This window comes from Callithrix jacchus, chromosome 4, assembly GCF_049354715.1.
Source record: "Callithrix jacchus isolate 240 chromosome 4, calJac240_pri, whole genome shotgun sequence".
Taxonomy (NCBI): Eukaryota; Metazoa; Chordata; class Mammalia; order Primates; family Cebidae; genus Callithrix; species Callithrix jacchus.
In genome coordinates this window covers 47394104-47415478 of record NC_133505.1, presented here as the reverse complement: position 1 = coordinate 47415478, position 21375 = coordinate 47394104, and the positions used below count along the sequence as shown (strand labels likewise).

At 40.7% G+C, this 21375-nt stretch overlaps 1 protein-coding gene across 7 annotated transcripts in view; it reads right to left on the bottom strand.

Moving 5' to 3' along the window:
* Positions 1 to 21375, bottom strand: part of DNAH8 (dynein axonemal heavy chain 8) — a 346427-nt gene that overhangs the window by 9680 nt on the left and 315372 nt on the right. For all 7 annotated transcript variants that reach the window (XM_054254946.2, XM_054254948.2, XM_054254949.2 and 4 more), the window contains 3 exons: positions 18748 to 18904; positions 15111 to 15263; positions 14841 to 15030 (listed from right to left, as the gene is read on the bottom strand). In XM_054254946.2, coding sequence (XP_054110921.2) covers positions 14841 to 15030; positions 15111 to 15263; positions 18748 to 18904 — 500 coding nt within the window. The remainder of the gene's footprint in view (positions 1 to 14840; positions 15031 to 15110; positions 15264 to 18747; positions 18905 to 21375) is intronic.

Genomic DNA, 21375 nt, shown 5'->3' with positions numbered 1-21375 from the left:
AAGGACAGTGTGGCACTTCCTCAAGGATCTAGAATCAGAAATACCATTTGACCCAGCAATCCCATTACTAGATATGTACCCAAAGGATGATAAATCATTCTGCTATAAAACACACATGCACATGTATGTTTACTGCAGCACTGTTTACAGTAGCAAAGACATGGAACCAACCCAAATGCCTGCCATCAGTGATAGACTGGAAAAGGAAAATGTGGTACATATACACCAGTCATAAAAAGGAATGAGATCATGTCCTCTGCAGGGACATGGATGAAGCTGGAAGCCATCATCCTCAGCAAACTAACAGAGGAATAGAAAACCAAACACCACATGTTCTCATTCACAAGTAGGAGTTGAACAATGAGAACACATGGACACAGGAAGGTGAACACACACCAGGGCCTATCAGGGGGTTGGGAGGGCGAGGGGAGGGAGAGCATTAGGACAAATAGCTGATGCATGCAGGGCTTAAAACCAAGATGACAGATGCAGCAAACCACCATGGCACACTTATATCTATGTAACAAACCTGCATGTTCTTCACATGAATCCCGGAACTCAAAGTAAAATAAAGAAAAAAGAAATTTGATTGTGTGGACTCTAGAGGGCTTGTCCCTAGAGATTCTGATATACTTGTTCTGGGGTCCCAGGCAGTAGTATGTGTTAAAAGCTCCCCAGGTGATGTTACTGTGGAGGCAGGTGTGAGAACCACTTCTCTGTAAAGAGCTCTGCAGACAATTCATTGACAGTGACAATCACTGATCCACAGTTGTTTTAAGAACAAGTTTGACAAGTGGGAAGAGTACAAGCACAATATTAAGAAGACTCTCATAATACAAACTGACTCTTTCCAGCGCCCCTTGAGACACACACCTTCTCTGAAATGACTCTAATCTAGGACATAATTGGCCCCAGTAAAACTTCAGTATACTACTAACAAAGCATGCAAAGGACCTCTTCAAGGAGAACTACAAACCACTGCTCAATGAAATAAGAGAGGACATAAACAGATGGCAAAACATCCCATGCTCATGATTGGGAAGAATCAACATGATGAAAATGGTCATACTGCCCAAAGTAATTTATAGATTCAACATTATCCCCATCAAGCTACCAATGACCTTCACATAACTGGAAATAAAAACCACTTCAAATTTCATATGGAACCAAAAGAGAGCCCGCATAGCCAAAACAATCCTAAGCAAAAAGAACAAAGCTGGAGGCATCATGCTGCCTGACTTCAAACTATACTACAAGCCACAGTAATCAAAACAGCATGGTACTGGTACCAAAACAGAGACATAGACCAATGGAACAGAACAGAGGTCTCAGAAGCAACACCACACATCTACAATCATCTGATCTTTCACAAACCTGAGAAAAACAAGCAATGGGGAAAGGATCCCCTGTTTAAGAAATGGTGTTGGGAAAACTGGCTAGCCATGTGCAGAAAGCAGAAACTGGACCCCTTCCTGACACTTTACACTAAAATTAACTCCAGATGGATTAAAGACTTAAACATAAGACCTAACACCATACAAACCCTAGAAGAAAACCCTAGGTAATATCATTCAGGACATAGGCATAGGCAAGGACATGCACAAGTACGTTTGTTGCCTCACTGTTTACAACCCAAATGTCCATCATCGCTAGACTGGATAAAGAAAATGTGGCACATATACACCATGGAATACTACACAGCCATGAAAAACAGTGAGTTTGTGTCCTTCATGGGGACATGGATGAGTCTGGAAACCATCATTCTCAGCAAACTGACACAAGAACAGAAAACCAAACACTGTATGTTACCACTCATAGGAAGGTGTTGAACAATGAGAACACACAATGTGGACACAGGGAGGGAAGCATCAGTAGTGGGTGGCTAGGGGAAGGACAGCAGGGGTGGGGAGGGTGGGGAGGGATAATGAAGGGAGAAATACCAGATATAGGTGATGGGAGGATGGAGGCAGCAAACCACCTTGCCATGTATGTACCTATGCAACAATCCTGCATGATCTGCACATGTACCCCAGAGCCTAAAGTACAAAAAACCCCAGGAAACTTCAGTATAAATGGGAGAGTTGGGACTACCTGTCTTAGCGAGGTTGGGATCAGCTAAACCCACCACGTCCCACATTTAAAAATGTAATTCCCTGCACTGAACTACCTTTTCCTTGAGCTAGTTGATTCTTCCTTTCCCTTTAACCAACCTCCCACTTCTCCCCTCTCTTCCAAACCTTTCCACTGTTCCCTCTGTTGACAAACTCTCAGATTTTCCACCTTTTCACAAGACATTCTTTCCACCTTCCACTAGGTTCCCCTGGCTCAACCTTAAAGACCTGTCCTTCCCAACTGTATGTCCACCCTTTATGGGAATTTCTGCTGCATTGACAATCAAAGCCTCTGGCCACATGCCCCTCCTCTCACTGTCCTTGCCATATACACATATGCTCCCACCCATTAAGCACTCTGACAATACCTGGGTCTCTCCAGTACCCCATTCAGCATCCTGACCTCTCAGACCCTTGGCCTCATCATTTTTTTATGACCTTCTCCTCAACCCCACCCCTTTTCTTCACTTCCTTCCCAGTTTAGTTCAGATCCATCCTTTTCATCTCTTGCCTGGCAAAACTGCAATCCCAGATGAATCCAAATGTCCCTTCTCTCACAGCTATACCAGGCTGCTGAATAAAACCAGAAATCGTCACACAGCCACCATTAGCACAGTTCACCATCGACAGCGTCAACAGAATTCTCAAAGCCACTCCCTGTCCCCTTCATCGGCCCTCTTTCTCAAACTTCTGCCACTCTTTTAAAATCTCTCAAGAGGACCTCGCCTCCTTCTTCAGACAGAGAGTAGAAAGCAACTTCCTGCCAGCAAGCCTACCTATGCTCCATCACCATGAGCATCTATGCCCCTTCCTTCCTTATTGCTCTTGTTACAAGGTGCAAGCTGTTGCCTGCCTAGAGCATTTCTCTCCACTTGTGAGTGCTCTGTCTACCCCCTCCTCCCTCTTTTACCTCCTCCCTGAGATTGTTGGGCTCTCTCTCCCTCCCTCCATCCCTCCCCCAACCCCTTTTCTATCTTTCTTTCTCCTTCCCACCAGTATTTGAACAAGTTCAAGCCTCTCCTATCACTAAAAGAGAAAGAAAGAAAATGTTTTGCTAGGTGCGGTGGCTCAAGCCTGTAATCCCAGCACTTTGGGAGGCTGAGGCGAGTGGATCACGGGGTCAGGAGATCGAGACCATCCTGGTCAACATGGTGAAACCCCATCTCTACTAAAAATACAAAAAATTAGCTGGGCATGGTGGCACATGCCTGTAACCCCAGCTACTCAGGAGGCTGAGGCAGGAGAATTGCCTGAACCCAGGAGGCAGAGGCTGCGGTGAGTGAGCTGAGATCGCACCATTGCACTCCAGCCTGGGTAACAAGAGTGAAACTCCATCTCAAAAAAAAAGAAAGTAAAGGTTTCTATGAGCTAAAAGAACAGTTCTAAATCAACGCAAGGAACTAAGAGCCTTGAAAAAAGATTTGAAAAAATATTTGAGGAAATGATAACAAGAATGGACAACTTAAGAGAGGAATATGAGTGAATTGAAGGAGCTGAAAAGCACAACACAAGAACTTCGCGAAGCATGCACAAGTTTCAACAGCCAAATTGACCAAGCAGAAGAAAGGATATCAGAAGTCGAAGATCAACTCAATGAAATAAAACGAGAAGCCAAGACTAGAGAAAAAAGTACGAAAAGGAATGAACAAAGTCTCCAAGAAATGTGGGACTATGTGAAGAGACCTAATCTATGTTTGATAGGTGTACCTGAATGTGACGAAGAGAATGAATCCAAGCTGGAAAATACTCTTCAGGATATTATACAGGAAAAATTCCCCAACCTAGCATGGCAGGCCAATATCCAAGTCCAGAAAATACAGAGAACACCACAAGATATTCCACAAGAAGAGCAACCCCAAGGCACATAATTGTCAGATTCACCAGGGTTGAAATGAAGGAGAAAATGCTAAGGGCAGCCAGAGAGAAAGGTTGGGTCACCCACAAAGGGAAGCCCATCAGACTCACAGCAGATCTCTCGGCAGAAACTCTACAAGCCAGAAGAGAGTGGGGGCCAATATTCAACATCCTTAAAGAAAAAAACTTTCAACGCAGAATTTCATATCCAGCCAAACTGAGCTTCATAAGTGAAGAAAAAATAAAATCCTTTGCAAACAAGCAAGTACTCAGAGATTTTGTCACCACCAGGCCTGCTTTACGAGAGCTCCTGAAAGAGGCACTACACATAGAAAGGAACAACCAGTGCCAGCCATTCTAAAAACATACCAAATGCTAAAGAGCATCAACAAAATGAAGAATCTGCATCAACTAACAGGCAAAACAGCCAGCTAGCATCAAAATGGCAGTATCAAATTCACACATAACAATATTAACCCTAAAGGTAAATGGGCTAAACGCACCAATCAAAAGACACAGACTGGCAAATTGGATAAAAAACTAAAACCCATCAGTGTGCTGTATCCAGAGAACCCATCTCACATGCAACAATACGCAAAGGCTCAAAATAAAGGGATGGAGGAAGATTTACCAAGCAAATGGAGAGCAAAAAAAAAAAAAGCAGGAGTTGCAATTCTCATCTCTGATAAAATAGACTTTAAAGCAACAAAGATCAAAAGAGACAAAGAAGGCCATTACATAATGGTAAAAAGATCGATACAACAAGAAGAGCTAATGATCCTAAACATATATGGACCCAATACAGGAGCACCCAGATATATAAGGCAAGTTCTTAACGACTTACAAAGAGACTTAGATTCCCACACAATAATAGTGGGAGACTTTAACACTCCACTGTCAATATTAGAGAGATCAACCAGACAGAAAATTAACAAGGATATCCAGGGCTTGAACTCAGACCTGGAACAAGCAAACCTGATAGACTTTTACAGAACTCTCCACCCCAAATCCACAGAATATACATTCTTCTCAACACCACATCACACCTACTCTAAAATTGACCACATAATTGGAAGTAAAGCACTCCTCAGCAAATACAAAACAACTGAAATCATAACAAACAGTCTCTCAGACCATAGTGCAATCAAGTTAGAACTGAGAATTCAGAAACTAACTCAGAACCGCACAGCTTCATGGAAACTGAACAACTGGCTCTTGAATGTTGATTGGATAAACAATGAAATGAAGGCAGAAATAAAGAAGTTCTTCAAAACCAACGAGAATGAAGACACAACATACCAGAATCTCTGGGACACACTTAAAGCAGTCTCTAGAGGAAAATATATAGCAATAAGTGCCCACATGAGAAGAGTGGAGAGATCCAAAATTGACACCCTATCATCAAAATTGAAAGTGCTAGAAGAGCAAGATCAAAAACACTCAAAACCTAGCAGAAGAGAAGAAATAACTAAGATCGGAGCAGAACTGAAGGAGATAGAGACACGAAAAACCCTTCAAAAAAATCAATAAATCCAAGAGCTGGTTTTTTGAAAAGATCAACCAACTAGACAGACCACTAGCCAGGCTGATAAAAAAGAAAAGAGAGAATAACCAAATAGATGCAATAAAAAAACGATAAAGGGGAAATCACCACAGATTCCACAGAAATACAAACCATCAACAGAGAATATTACAAACAACTCTATGCACATAAACTAGTAAACCTAGAAGAAATGGATAAATTTCTGGACACTTGTGTCCTCCCAAGCCTAAACCAGGAGGAAGCCAAAACTATGAATAGACCAATAACAAGGTCTGAAGTTGAGGCAGCAATTAAGAGCATACCACACAAAAAAAGCCCAGGTCCAGATGGGTTCACAGCTGAATTCTACCAGACACACAAAGGGGAACTGTTACCATTCCTTCTGAAACTATTCCAAATAATCCAAAAAGAAGGAATCCTCCCCAAATCATTTTATGAGACCAACATCATCCTGATACCAAAACCCAGCAGAGACTCAACAAGAAAAGAAAACTTCAGGCCCAGATCCATGATGAACATAGAAGCAAAAATCTTCAACACTGGCAAGCCAATTGCAACAGCACTTCAAAAAGTTTATCCATCATGATCAAGTAGGATTCATCCCGGGGATGCAAGGCTGGTTCAACATATGCAAGTCTATAAATGTAATTCACCACATAAACAGAACCAAAACCAAAAACCACATGATTATCTCAATTGATGCAGAGAAGGCATTTGACAAAATTCAACAGCCTTTTATGCTAAAAACCCTCAATAAACTTGGTATTGATGGAACATATCTCAAAGTAATAAAAGCTATTTATGACAAACCAACAGCCAGTATCATACTGAATGGGCAAAAACTGGAAGCATTCCCTTTGAAATCGGGCACTAGACAAGGATGCCCTCTCTCACCACTCCTATTCAATATACTACTGGAAGTTCTAGCCAGAGCAATCAGGCAAGAAAAAGAAATAAAGGATATTCAAATAGGAAAGGTGGAAGCCAAATTGTCTCTATTTGCAGACGACATGATAGTATACCTAGAAGACCCCATCATCTCAGCCCAAAAACTCCTGAAACTGATAAGCAACTTGAGCAAAGTCTCAGGATATAAAATCAATGTGCAAAAATCACAAGCATTCCTATACACCAATAACAGACTTAAAGAGAGCCAAATCAAGAACAAACTGCCATTTACAATTGCTACAAAGAGAATAAAATACCTAGGAATACAACTTACAAGGAACGTAAGGGATCTCTTCAAGGAGAACTACAAACCACTGTTCAACGAAATAAGAGAGGACACAAACAGATGGAGAAACATTCCATGTTCATGGTTAGGAAGAATCAATATCGTGAAAATGGCCATACTGCCCAAAGTAATTTACAGAATCAATGCTATCCAATCAAGCTACCATTGACTTTCTTCACAGAACTGGAAAAAACCACCTTGAACTTCATATGGAGCCAAAAGAGAGCCCGCATAGCCAAGTCAATTCTAAGCAAAAAGAACACAGCGGGAGGCATCACACTACCGGACTTCAAACTATACTACAAGGCTACAATAATCAAAACAGCATGGTACTGGTAACAAAACAGAGATATAGACCAATGGAACAGAACAGAGGCATCGGAGGCAACACAGCATATCTGCAACCACACAATCTTGGATAAACCTGACAAAAACAAGCAATGGGGAAAGTATTCCCTGTTTAATAAATGGTGTTGGGAAAACTGGCTAGCCATGTACAGAAAGCAGACACCTTACACTAAAATTAACTCCAGATGGATTAAAGACTTAAACATAAGACCCAACACCATAAAAACCCTAGAAGAAAATCTAGGCAAAACCATTCAGGACATAGGAGTAGGCAAGGACTTCATGAACAAAACACCAAAAGCATTGGCAACAAAAGCCAAAATAGACAAATGGGACCTAATAAAACTCCACAGCTTCTGCACGGCAAAAGAAACAGTCACTAGAGTGAATCGGCAACCAACAGAATGGGAAAAAATTTTTGCAGTTTACCCATCTGACAAAGGACTGATATCCAGAATTTACAAAGAACTCAAACAGATTTACAAGAAAAAAACAAACAAGCCCATTCAAAAATGGGCAAAGGATATGAACAAACACTTTACAAAAGAAGACATACATGAGGCCAACAAACATATGAAAACATGCTCATCATTACTGGTCATTAAAGAGATGCAAATCAAAACTACATTGAGATACCATCTCATGCCAGTTAGAATGGCGATCATTAAAAAATCTGGAGACAACAGATGCTAGAGATTGTGGAGAAATAGGAACACTTTTACACTGTTGGTGGGAGTGTAAATTAGTTCAACCATTGTGGAAGACAGTGTGGCAATTCCTCAAGGACCTAGAAATAGAAATTCCATTTGATCCAGCAATCCCATTACTGGGTATATATCCAAAGGACTATAAATCGTTCTACTATAAGGACACATGCACCCAAATGTTCATTGCAGCACTGTTTACAATAGCAAAGACCTGGAACCAACCCAAATGCTCATCGATGATAGACTGGACTGGGAAAATGTGGCACATATACACCATGAAATATTATGCAGCAATCAAAAATGATGAGTTTGTGTCCTTTGTAGGGACATGGATGAATCTGGAGAACATCATTCTCAGCAAACTGACATGAGAACAGAAAATGAAATACCGCATATTCTCACTCATAGGTGGGTGATGAACAATGAGAACACATGGACACAGGGAAGGCAGCACTACACACTGGGGTCTATTGAGGGGAATAGGGGAGGGACAGCAGGCGGGGGAGCTGGGGAGGGATAGCATGGGGAGAAATGCCAGATGTGGGTGAAGGGGAGGAAGGCAGCAAATCACACTGTGTGTACCTATGCAACTATCTTGCATGTTCTGCACATGTACCCCAAAACCTAAAATGCAGTTAAAAAAAAAGGAAAGTTTTTATTTTTATACCTACTCCACCAACTTGCTTATCCTCTTCACAGCCAAATGTTTTGAGGGAGTTATCCATGTTATCCATACTCACCCCATCTCCGTTACTTCATTTCATCCCAAAATGAGACTCCTGCACCTCTCTAGCTATTCCACTGAGACTTCTGCCAGTGGTCTTCTTATTGAAAATCCATCTGGCCATTTTTGGCCATACTCGCTCTCTTGGAGCACCTGCCACTATTTACTTACTAATCTCCCTCTCCTTGCCTTCCACGACACCATGCTGTCCTGGTTTCCCTCTTTCACACTGTTTGACATAAGGAGCCCACTCACAAGAGTCCAGGTGACCTAGAGGATGGTACACAACAAGCACATTCAGCACAATCCTTGCAAGGATGGCTTGAGAGGAAGATGGGCAGATCATAGCTCTGGTGACATTCACAGGAGGATGAAATTCCTATCTTGGCAGGTGCAAGTGAGGAATGAGCATGCCACAGTGGAACACTGGATGAGACAGTCATAGGCTGAGGTCATCAACAAGGGGGCAGAGGCCAAGGACAGAACTTGCCGAGAAGCACACAAACTGAGCTCTGAGGGGTAGGAAGAGATCCAAGGAGGGGCATGGATGGAAATCAAGGCATGAGAGTTGCCAGAATCAGTATTCTAGCTCTAGCCAAGGGCAATGATGTCATCAGGAGGTTATTAGATATGAGGGCTGTGGAGAGAGCAGTTTCAGTACAGTGATGGATCCTGTCCAGATTATAAGGAACTGAGTGGTTGGTAAGCAAGGTAAACACATTCAGAGACGGGAATTGCAAGAGATGTGGTTATGTCTAAGGCCACAGCACAAAAACCGCTTACACAAAAAGTCAAGGAGGATAGGTTGTTATTCACTCAGAGGCATTTCTATAGTTCTGTGATTTGGAGACAGAGCAGGTTAATGCTATCACTCACGTTGAAGTTTAGGACCTTGAGGTCCACTCAACTAGATTTCCCAAGATATTAAGGGTAGCTCTCATTCATCAAACAGCAGCACTGAGACATGCTTAGACTTGCTACTAGATTAGAAGCTATCCCCCAGTCCCTTCCAATCCTAAAGTTCCATTAGCCCTTGGCAAAATTTCCCAGCTCCACAAACGGCAGGCTTTTATAACTCTTCAAGACAACCATTCAGAGATTGTAGCTAATTGACGATGTTTCCCTGAAAACACACACACAGGCAAGAGGTTGTAGATTATTTTTACAGAAATACAAGATAACAGGACAAAAGTGATCTATCTCTTTGATCCAGCAAAATTGCCTCTAACTGAAAAATCTTGATTTGCATTATGAAAGAAATTGTCACGGACATCTGCCACAACCGACTGGCATGGCTTGTCAAGACACTGAGAAAAAATAACAGAAACGTGGGCGCAGTTTGGCATCTAAATGGCATCAAGCTCCAGATCAAGCTGAACATTCGGAAAATAACAAGTCTGCATGGTTCAATCCATTACAGAGGTGTGAGACCTGGGGAACACACTCAGCCTCTGCCTCCATTTCATTAGCAGCCCCTGTGAGTCATACCTAACATCAAATGGCAAAGCATGGCTATCATTTAAGATGTTCTGAAAGGCAGTCAATACCCTGGCTTGAAGTCAGGCTTATTGCAACTCATATTCTTTGGGTTTAAACACATCCCCACACACAGCACAGACATGTGCACACACTTGCAAGCTCATGCACCAGAATCTAAATCATGTTACTTGATGCACCGAAAAGGCACACCTATGGGAAAAAGAGACCAAGGCCATCCTTTGTGACCCCTGAGAAAAACAATTTTAAATAACATGGGAAGATGTCCACTGACAACTGCCAGGAAAAGCCAGTGAAGGACAAAGATTACCCTGGCCTGAAGAACCCACTGAGAGACAAATCCACATACAGCAAAAAGCTGCACATTGAAAAAAACTGTCACAGGGTCACAGATACAGAGAGTTTGACTATTCTAATCATCCAATCTAATTGCCACAGTGTTGAGCTCATCAATTGTTACAGAAATGATTGTGAGGGATGCTGAAAATGCCAGATGAGCTCCACGGTGGCTGACTCAGCCTCTTCAAATATGACAGACAAAATATCAGGCCACCCATAAGGCAAACAGCAGTGCTACAAATAGCAGAAGCTCGGGTGCTGACCAGGGGCAAACGAAGCATGTCACGAGGTAGCACGGACCTCAAAGTCACTTAGGGCTGTGGAGCAGCCACCAGAGGGACAATGAAGGACACACACTAAACAGTATCAGATGCCACATTACGTTATAAAATTATAAACATTAGCAGTCATATGTGAATAAAACCTTTGCAGGTGTTCTATAGTCTTCTTTTTGATTACTGTAAATATGTTTGTGATGAAACTATGGCCTTTATGCAAACTGCATTGTGTTTTACTTAAATGTGTAAGGGTTTTTTTGTTTGTTTGTTTTTAAAGCCATTTACTTAAATGTTCTGTACCAAAGGAAGAAATTATTTCATTGGGGAGGACTGGGTTAAAGAACATAAAACCCAGGAGATACATTCATGTTGGGAAGTCAATTGCTGATGTCCAATAGTGACCAGCAAGGCTTCCAGTTGGAAAAGGCTCTATCTGTTTGCACACTGCCTGAGAACAGGTATGGAGTTGCTGAATCTTAGTTTGCCAATTTGGCCAAGTGAGGTGGAACAGAAAGTAATTTTCTGTTCTCAAGAGAACGAAAGAGAGCAGAGAAGTGATAAGCATGCAGGAAGAGTTGACTTCCAGTCTTTGGCGCAACTAACAGAAAGCACTCATGGATAACGGTATGTGTGTGCTTGTGTGTAAAGGGTAGGATGTGTGAATAAGTTAGGGCTTTCCAAGACATGGAGAGACCTGAGAGAAAGAATCAAAGTCTAACTTGAAAGCAGAACTGAAGAAAAAAGGTTAGTAATATTAACAAATGAAGGGAAGTAAGGCATTAACTAAAATGTGATGTATTAGTCCCTTTTCACACTGCTATGAAGACATACCTGAAACTGGGTGGTTTATGAAGGAAAGAGGTTTAAATTGACTCAGTTCTGCATGGCTGGGGATGCCTCAAGAAACTTACAATCATGGCAGAAGGGGGAAGCAGGCACATCTTACATGGAGGCAGGAGAGAGAGTGTGAAGGAGGAACTGCCAAGCACTTATTAAACCATCAGATCTCGTGAGAACTCACTCATTATCATGAAAGCAGCATAGGGAAAACCACCAGAATTACAATTTCCTATGAGTTTGGGTGGGGACATAGAGCCAAACCCTATCATGAGAATCTACATTTGTATTTCTTTAAGTATTGTTCTGGTTTGTAACATTTTTAACAAATAGTAACAAATATTAGTTTAAATTAATGCTTTACTTTTTTAAGTTACATTTTGAATGAAAAAGAAAAAATATCACTGAAAAAAATCATGTGCATTCGTGTCTATGGAAAGCCAGGGATGAACCAACCCCACTCCCTTGGTTTCTTTTTTTTTTTTTTTTTTTTTTTTTTTTTTTTTGAGACGGAGTTTTGCTGTTGTTACCCAGACTGGAGTGCAATGGCACCATCTCGGCTCACCACAACCTCCGCCTTCTGGGTTCAAGCAATTCTCCTGCTTCAGCCTCTCAAGTAGCTGTGACTACAGGTACATGTAGTAGCTGGGACTACAGGTGTGCACCACCACACCCAGTTAATTTTTATATTTTTAGTAGAGACGGGGTTTCACCTCGTTGACCAGGATGGTCTCAATCTCTTGACCTCGTGATCCGCCTGCCTTGGCCTCCCAAAGTGCTGGGATTATAGGCGTGAGCCACCACGCCCGGCCTCCTTGGTTTCTAAGTATCAAAAATACACGGAATAACCTCACACTTTTGAAAATCATTGGTCCTTACACCTCTCCCAACTCCAAGTCTGCCAACACACCTTTCTAGTGCTCCCTGCCTCTCTGCCCTACCTGTCCCTCTTCTCCCTCTTCAGACACTCCATCATGTACCTTGCCTTCAGCCTACATTGTCCCTCCTTGCCTTCTCAGAGAATCCCATTTAATCACTCCATCAAATTTGTTCCCTTCTTGGCACCTGGTTAAAGTCCCAGGCCCTCTTCCTTGAACCCAGCAAGAATCTCATTGCACTGGGCCTCCATATTCCAGTTTATCACTTGCCTTCTCCTGGGATTACCTTCTGATATACAGCCCCCAACCCCTGAGGCCCTGGAAGACTTTTCATGCTACAGCCTCACTCTCCACTACCCTCAACCCTGCTCCTGAGCTCTAGCCACACTGGTCTCCCTGTTCCCCTGAACAAGCCTTGTTTTTGCTCAGACCTCTGCCTGGAAAGTCCCTTCTCTTTATTTGGCATCCTTGCTTCTGCAAACCCTACTCACTGCTTCCTGTGTGAAGCAGTTGGCAGAATTTCTCTCTCTGTCCTCTGGGCTACCGTAGTACTTAGTTCTCATACAGTGGGGCACTTATCACATTGCATTAAGGTTGCTGATGTGTCTATCTTTACCAACCAGATTATGGGCTCCTTTAGGGCAGGAACCAGGTCTCAAATCTCTCTCCACTGAAAGTACCTAGCAGAGGGGCTGGCAAATGGAAAGTTGTCAAACAATCCTTATTAAGTTAAAAGCTATTTCTTCAGGCTCCCCAGCCAGAAATAACCTGCTGACAACTTACTCAAATTGAGGCTCATATGGAGGAAAGAGACTCATAAGTAGACACACAAAATCTGAGAACCATAATAAAAAATATTCCTCCCCCAGTTCAATGGAAATTCTGGGAGAAAAATAGATAAGTGAAACCTGGGGGCTGCCCTTTACAATTTAAAAGCTACAACTTTATAAAATATTATGTATAATTTGATACGTTCATAGAAATCACCATGGTTCGTGTTACAAATTTAAATATTTTTAAGGTATTGGAAAATGCATAAAGTGAATGAATGTACATACACAGAGGACAATTAAATGCATATTTTTCATGTATAATATTGATCAAAGTATGCTTTATACAAAAAAAAAAACCCTGAACAAATCATCAGTATAGAGCAAACTCAAGGAATTTTCACCAAGGCAATGCAGCCACATAACCAGTATCCAGAGCAAGAAATGAAACATTCCTGGGCCCCAGAAGTCCCCTGTGTCTGTCTGTCTGTCTGTCCCTCTATTTTTTTAGATAGAGTCTCACTCTGTTGCCTAGGCTGGAGTACAGTGGCATGATCACGGTTCACTGCAACTTTGATCTCCCAGGATCAGGTGATCCTCCCACCACAGCCTCTCAAGTAGCTGTGACTACAGGTACATGCCACCACCCCCAGCTAATTTTGATTTTTGTAGAAACAGGTTTTCACCATGTTGCCTGGGCTGGTCTTAAACTCTTGGACTCAACAATTTACGCACCTTGGCCTCCCAAAGTGCTGGGATTATAGGCATGAGCCACCGCCCCAGGCCCTTTGTGCCTTTTTCTAGTCACTGCCCTCCTTCCACAGTCATTATCCTGACTTTGAACACTATTGAGCCATTGTGCCTATTCTTACTCTCTGTGTAAATGGAACCATACCTCATGAAATGTTTTCTGTTTGGTTTCCTTTGCTCAACATTATTTTACGAGATGCATCCATATTGCTACAAGAAGCAATAATTCATCCTAAATCTGTAAGTGTGAATGTCTCTAAAATTTTATTACAAATGTAGCCATAAGCTGCTGAACCATAAGGAATTCAATATTTCTTCATTTTCACCAAGAATTACTTGAAGTAAATCTATCCATAGTTTAGTAAGACAAAAAAGGCGTCGTGTTTCTGAACCTTACAAACTCAATGACATCAAGCCATTAACTTTCTTAGTAAACATTTCTAGAAGGAAGTTATAAAGGAAGTGGAATTATAAAGCACTCTTTCAGGAAAAATGAAAAAGAAAACTAGAAACTGAGCGGTACGGGGAAGACTCCCTGAAGATCTCTGAATACTTTTGTCATGCCATTTTTGAAATCAGTCTAATTTTCTAAACCCTGGGAACAATTTTTGCACTTTTGGTGCTTTATTTTTGACATTTCACAAACATTTAAAAACTATAAGTTAGGGAGAAACTTGTTTTTACTCTTACATGTGTCCTAACCCCAGAATGATGGTTTGCTGAAGTTGGCAAAAATAAAAAGGAAGGGTTTTGCCAACACATTGTAGAGAACTGATATGAAGAGTTTCAGATTGAATCTGTAAAACAAATACAGAAGAATTATTTGTGTTCTCTTCCCTTTGAAAGGCTATGTGCAGCACCCAGCAAGCTATGCTTCCATATTATTTTATATCATATACATCTCTCACACAATGCTACTATCCAGCAACACACAAATTCCAAGTTTGCCGAATTACCTATGAGCACATACCTTGGGGATTAAAGAAACCAGTCATCCAAAACACATTAGGCCTTCCTTCAAATATCCATGCAGAAAACTGAGCATTTCTTTCCAAAAGTTCGGTGAACCAGAAGCCCAGTGTGGAGGAATCCCAAGACACTCTTTTCCAGAGCTGAGGTATACGAGCATCATACATGTTGTCCAGAGCATCTCTCAGGTTCTGGAGAAGAAAAGGTAAAAACACATGAATAAGAAACATCAACAAAGAAGGAAATGCCTACTGATGTAATAACAGCTCACCTCACTCATAATGATTGTTCCTTCAACGGCCAATTTTAGATCACTCAGGCTACTGCGGAGTATTGAAATGACTCTTTGCATTCTGTCAATTTCTTGTCTAAGAAATATGTTCATTGAATTAAGATGTCCCATCTTTATCAAACGAGATTTCACCTAAAACAAAGTAAACAATGTGATGAAGGAGATTTTATCTTCTGTCATTTCTCTTCCAATGACCTCTTCTTTCTCAATTTTTTTTTCTTCCTCTGGCTGTATCTCTACCAACCCAAATAAACTCTAAAATATCTCTTGCAGAACCAAACTTGCCATTAAATTTCCCATTTCCTGGGTTTCCAAAACTACTGTTCAACTAAGATGATTTTTATTTCCTGCTGATCGTACTCAGCCGATAACTGAAAATGTACTTTAAAGAGCTGAAATAAAATTGTACCTTTTTTCACTTTCACATGATAAAGTAATGGGTGTCAGTTAAATATTCTTTTTGCAATTTAACCTTCATAGGAATACAGCAGAATTTTTTCTTCATTATGCTTGCAGAGTTAATAGAAATGTCACAGAAAGTTAATATAGAAAAAGTCTTCACAGAGCAGTTACCAATAAATAAGATTAGCTATAGTTTCCAAAGATCATTGTTGCCTTAGCTATGACAGCTAGTTTCCTAATTTAATCAATGAGAATATTTGATTTTGTGGAAAAGCCAGTTAAAACCTGTCATTTTTTCCTTTTGATGTAGCACTTATTGACCATTTTGAAGAGATCAATACAAAAGCCTCTGGTAGTGGGAACGATAAAGTACGGAGATTATTGGAAAACAAGCCAATACCATATACACATTTCAATTTGGTGACATATGCCCAAGAAAAGATTGACTACAAATACTGGCAGGAACTCATAAAGGGATTTGAACTTTCTGCCGGCCACAATCAAAGAGATGCCAGAATTGAAGGAACAAGGATGTGTCGGACACGTGGAGCGGGAAAGAACTTCAAGTGAGCTATCAACCCAAAGGATCACAGGAGGCCAGGAACTGCAGGATTCTCTGCCAGAGATGCCCACTGCCCCTCGTAAGGCCTGGAATGTGACAGACAGATGGGCTTCAGAGTCCCTTGAACTGTCCTCCTCCTTTATAGAGCAGGCCTCTAGCCTGGGGCAGAAGTTTCCTTCCAGCAAAGGACACCTCTGTTTACTGCAATTGGGTTGTTTCTAGTGAGCGAGAGAGGAAGAGGGAAAATGCAAAAAGGAAGGAGATACAACACTGAGCTCAGATATAAAATAAGCGGCCTGAACCTATGCAGGTGGGAAAGATTATATTACAATCACAGTCAAGCATGCCAGTGGAGGTACCTAACCCAGTCTGTAGCAACCTTCAGCTATTCTCCCGAATGCTTGGTTCTACAGCCTACATTTTTGCAGTTTCTAGTGCCTCGTTCTCACCTGCATCCAAGTTCTTCAACATCCAGTGGCTGAATAGCATATATATGTATATATATTATATTTATACACACACACACACACACACACACATATATATATATTATATATATATATATAATTCCCTTTAAATCAATCCATCTCAAGAGTGGAAATTCACTGTTAGGGAAAAGGAAAATTATAGAAATACTTTCACAATCCAGTGAGAAGAAAATAAAGTGCAGGTATTGAGTACAATATCAATTCAATAGCCCAGGTATCTCTAGTATATTAACAGTTTCAAACAAATCCCCTTGACCTGCTTAGGGTTTTAAAGGGAAAACTTTACTTGAGATAGAGACATGCTTAGGAAAACCTTAAACCCTAGAAAATGTAATTCTAATCCTAATTTTGAGTATAATTATTGCTCCAGCCTAAAATTGTCTTTTTATTAATAAAAGCTAAGACTTGCTATAGTCTTATATAGCATTTTCATTATGTTTCTGGGGCCAGGTAGCTTTTTCTACAATACTGTAGCTTCGTTTTTACTACAGAAGTCAATTGTATAATTATATTTTGATTTACAAAATTCACTTTACAGCCACACATTCAAGAGTGGATCTCCTCTATTAAATAGGACACTAAAAAGTAAGTGATTTTGGAACAGCAAGTTTTAGATGTTTCTTAGTACAAACTCCTTCCTATATAGGAATACATTTAGTTACATCCCTGATGCTCAGTTTCTGCTGAAATAATTGCCAAGACAGAGGTCTTGTTGGTGAAGTGGCCCCAACCAAGACTGGACAGCTCGAGTAGTCACAAGGTCTTAAACCTTTCCCCTGGCAACAGCAGCCCGGTGGTATAGTCACACAGAGTAAGTTTTATCTCACTTTCACATGCCGGTATTAAAAATCTTTGAAGGCAAGTATGCTGCCTTGATTTTTTTTAAGATCACATCAGTAAAACTATTGAAAGTATATACTTACAATATTTATCCATTTAAAAATAATTTTCTTGCCTGGGTGCAGTGGCTCACTCCTGTAATCCCAGCATTTTGGGAGGCCAAGGTATCAGAATCACGAGGTCAAGAGTTCGAGACCATCCTGGCCTATGTGGTGAAATCCCATCTCTACTAAAAATAAAAAAAAAATTAGCTGGGTGTGGTGGCATGCACCTGTAATCCCAGCTTCTTGGGAGGCTGAGGCAGGAAAATCACTTGAACTTGGGAGGCAGAGGTTGCAGTGAGCCAAGATCGCACCACTGCTCTCCAGCCTGGGTGACAGAGCAAGACTCTGTCTTAAAAAAATAAAAAATTCTCCCCTTACTACAGCTATCCCTACACGAAGCTATTTCAATATATTAACCAAAGGTCTTGGTACCTATCTACACAATGGAAACAAAAATTATTTTAAGAGGCAAAAAAACACTTTTTATTGTTGGGACACTCATTGCATGCTAAAACTAGTTAAGACTGCAGGTTCTAGAGTCGGATCACTTTGTGTTCAAATTCTTGCTCTGCCACTTAGCTTGGTTTCTGCTGGTGCTGTCCTGGGAACTGAGTGTCATAATGTGTATGGAGCACTTAGGGCAGGGCCTGGCTTATAATGAGTGCTAAAAAACACAGCTACTACCCCATGCGACCTCATTCTAATGAACGAATAAGTGTAGTTTGTGGAAAGCCTCAAATTGGTAATGGAGTGTTTATATGAATAATAATATCCCCAATAGGTATAAGGTTATACCCTATTCAATGAGTTTCAGAAGTGATTAAAAATCAGTGGCGTAAACGGGTGGGTCACCTACCTACAGTTAAAACACTTGGAACATCGTCAAGAATACCAAATCACCAACACCACTGCTTTTCAGTCTTAAAGATTTTTTTAGCTGTTTTTTTAGCACAGCTTAAGGCATCACAGAAATTGATATATAACTGGGTCACTAGGAAAACTTTGATTGAGGGGGAATTAACTTGTGAAGGAATTTTTAAACGAATGCAACAAAAACACATCATGGAAAATGTTTTCTTCTGATGTTTTTAAGTTTCGAGAGAGAACTAGGTTACGTGAACAATGAGAGATGCAGAGGTTGGTAATATAGTCAGAATTTATCACACAGGTAATCTACCACATAGTCACTAACAGGTAGATTCTTGCTTTCCTGGTAATCAGACTTATTGTTTAAATGCACAAATAACCCTGCACACCAGTGGGAAAGCAGCAAGGCTTACCTCATGAGGAACATAATCAGGAGGCAGTTTACTCAGCATATCTTCAGATAGTCTATAAACAATGGCTTCCCGGGTTTCTCCCACACCACCTCCACTCTCTTTGGGTTGAATGTTGGTAATTGTTTCAAGAACAGCAGAAGCAGTGTTACTCTGATACCTAGCAAAAAGAGTGAACTGTTCAGAATGTAACAGGAAAACACATGAGAGATAATTGTCAAAGCTAAAATGAACTGATAGAATCACTTAAATCAAAGCAAGCTACAAAAACAAAAAAAGGTGGGAGAAGAAAAGTTAACTACCATTAACCTAGAGGAATGAAAAAAACTAGAGATCCATTCTGCTGCCTCCTAATAGGAGATCAAGAACCAAAGGTCAGTGAAATGAAACACTCTCCATCTTCAAGGAAAGAGACCCCAAAACATCCCTGGCTATCCAAATCAGTGCTTCACCATCTTGGTTGTAGCTAACCTAACCACCTCATGCTGAACAATGAGCACGTCTCCTTTCATTCTTCCCTGTTATAGACTGGTCACGACAGTCTATCACTATAGGACGGTTTGTTGCCTCAAAGAGGACCACTCAGATTTCCTCATGGTGTTATCAACTATTAAAAGTTTTTGGTCTTTTCTGTTTTGTTTTCTCATTTTTCTGCTGGTTTTATAATTTCCAGGGAAATCTACTGGCATGCATCAGCGCCACTTGTTCAAATGCAGCCATGCATCTTTAAATCCATTTATTCAATAAAGATTTACTATGTACCTGGCACTGAGCTAAGTTCTAGAATATGGCAGGGAAGAGACATCGTTCTGTTTTCTAGTGGAGAAAATAGATATTAGACAATCCTATTCTAATAAGTGCTGTGGAGGAAAATAACAGGATGATTTCATAGCGTTTTGATTCTCTCATTCTCACTGTCTAGCTTGCTTTCAGGTTGACCAGATACTCTGAGATGCATGAGTTAGTCTCTGTCCCTGAGATGCTGGGTTGACCAGTTATCTGGACATTTGGGTAGGAATGCATGTGTGTGTATGGGAGCGGGGGTGGTGTGTGTGTGTGTGTGTGTGTGTGGAAATTTACACTAGAAGATCAGTGAAAGTTAAAAAGTCACATGTAAGCTGAGACAAGGATGAACAGGTCAGCCAGAAAGTAGGGTGGGTTGGGAGTCAGAAAACGACATTCGGAAAGAGGTGAGGGTAGGGGTGAAGAGGATTTCAGTGTATTTGAGGAACAGAGATAAGGTCAGTGAGATTGGAGCCAGTGAGTTAGGAGGAGCGATGAGGATGGAGAAGAGGCAGGGGCCAGACCATGCAAAGTTATATGGGAATTTGTAGGATTCTGAACACCACCCTAAAGGCAATGGGCAGCCACTGAAGATTTCCCTAACTAGGTGTGACATAGTCGATTTAAATTTTTCAGCCTTTTCCGAACTCCTAATTTACCATCTATAAACTTCACATAATTTTATTTTGGAGGGTTATTGTTTTGTTTGCTAATTTTGTCTCATCTAGATGTCAACCACATTCATGTTTCCTTTTGTAGATGTGAGAGGCAAATCTGAAAGGGATTCAGAGAATACTTGAGATTAGTGACTTGTTTTTCTGTTTTATTTTCTTGAACAGAAAACAAGCCATGTAATATGGAAATATATATCCAAATTTCATACTTACATACCTTTTAATGTAGCAATTCTATACCTAAGAATTCATCCTTAAAACGAATGACATTTCCATTTCTGATAGTATGGTGCAAATGTTACTGTGAACCACCCTTCTGAAACAACCAAAAATTCTGGAGAAGATATGAAAAACATTCTTTTAAAAACATCGCTGAACTGGCAAGACAATAAAAAAAAATCCTCAGGGTCAAAAAAAATACAGAGTGAATGCTGGAATCCAGGGAGATAAAGCCAGATTTTACCCTGGGGTAATCAACTAACTCTGTCTGGTGTTTTTGAGTTTCTGTTTAGATAGTACAGTGAGACAGGGGAGAAGCCCTCATACCTGAAGTAGAAAGTATAATAGAAAATTCCTACATAAATCTGGGACCCCACAGGGCTACAATCTCAGTATAAGGGTAAACTAGAAAGTAACCTCCACCTGTCAGAAGAAGAGGATAGGTAACTTGTTCTATCTAGTTTGGCACTAGGTGCCAAAAATGTTTTCTGGTGGGGAGAAAATCTTTTCTGAAAATTCTTAATTCATCATGTTTGTGACATTAGTCAACATTTATTTATATTACTTGTGCAATTTGGAAATGCTCAACCCAATAATTTATTTTAAGATGGTCCCAAGAAGTCTTAGGTGGCACCTGATGGAACCAAAAGCAACTCTTTCCTGGAACCATATACCTTTGACTCAGGTCTCAAATAAGCCAACAGTTAATTTCTAATAGACATAAGTTCAAAGTCAAAAGTTAAAAATGTTATAAGGAAACAAGACACTGTGAGAAAACGCCAGAAGAAACAACAGAAAGCAGAATCAGACCCGTAGAGATCTTAGTGACTTTTCAGATGCATATTACAAAGTACTATATTTCTGATATTGAAGGGTTTTAAAAGGGGACTGAAAATATAAGTATTAAAGAGGAAACTATAAACATGAACAGCATATTTGAAAAAGAGCCAAAAAG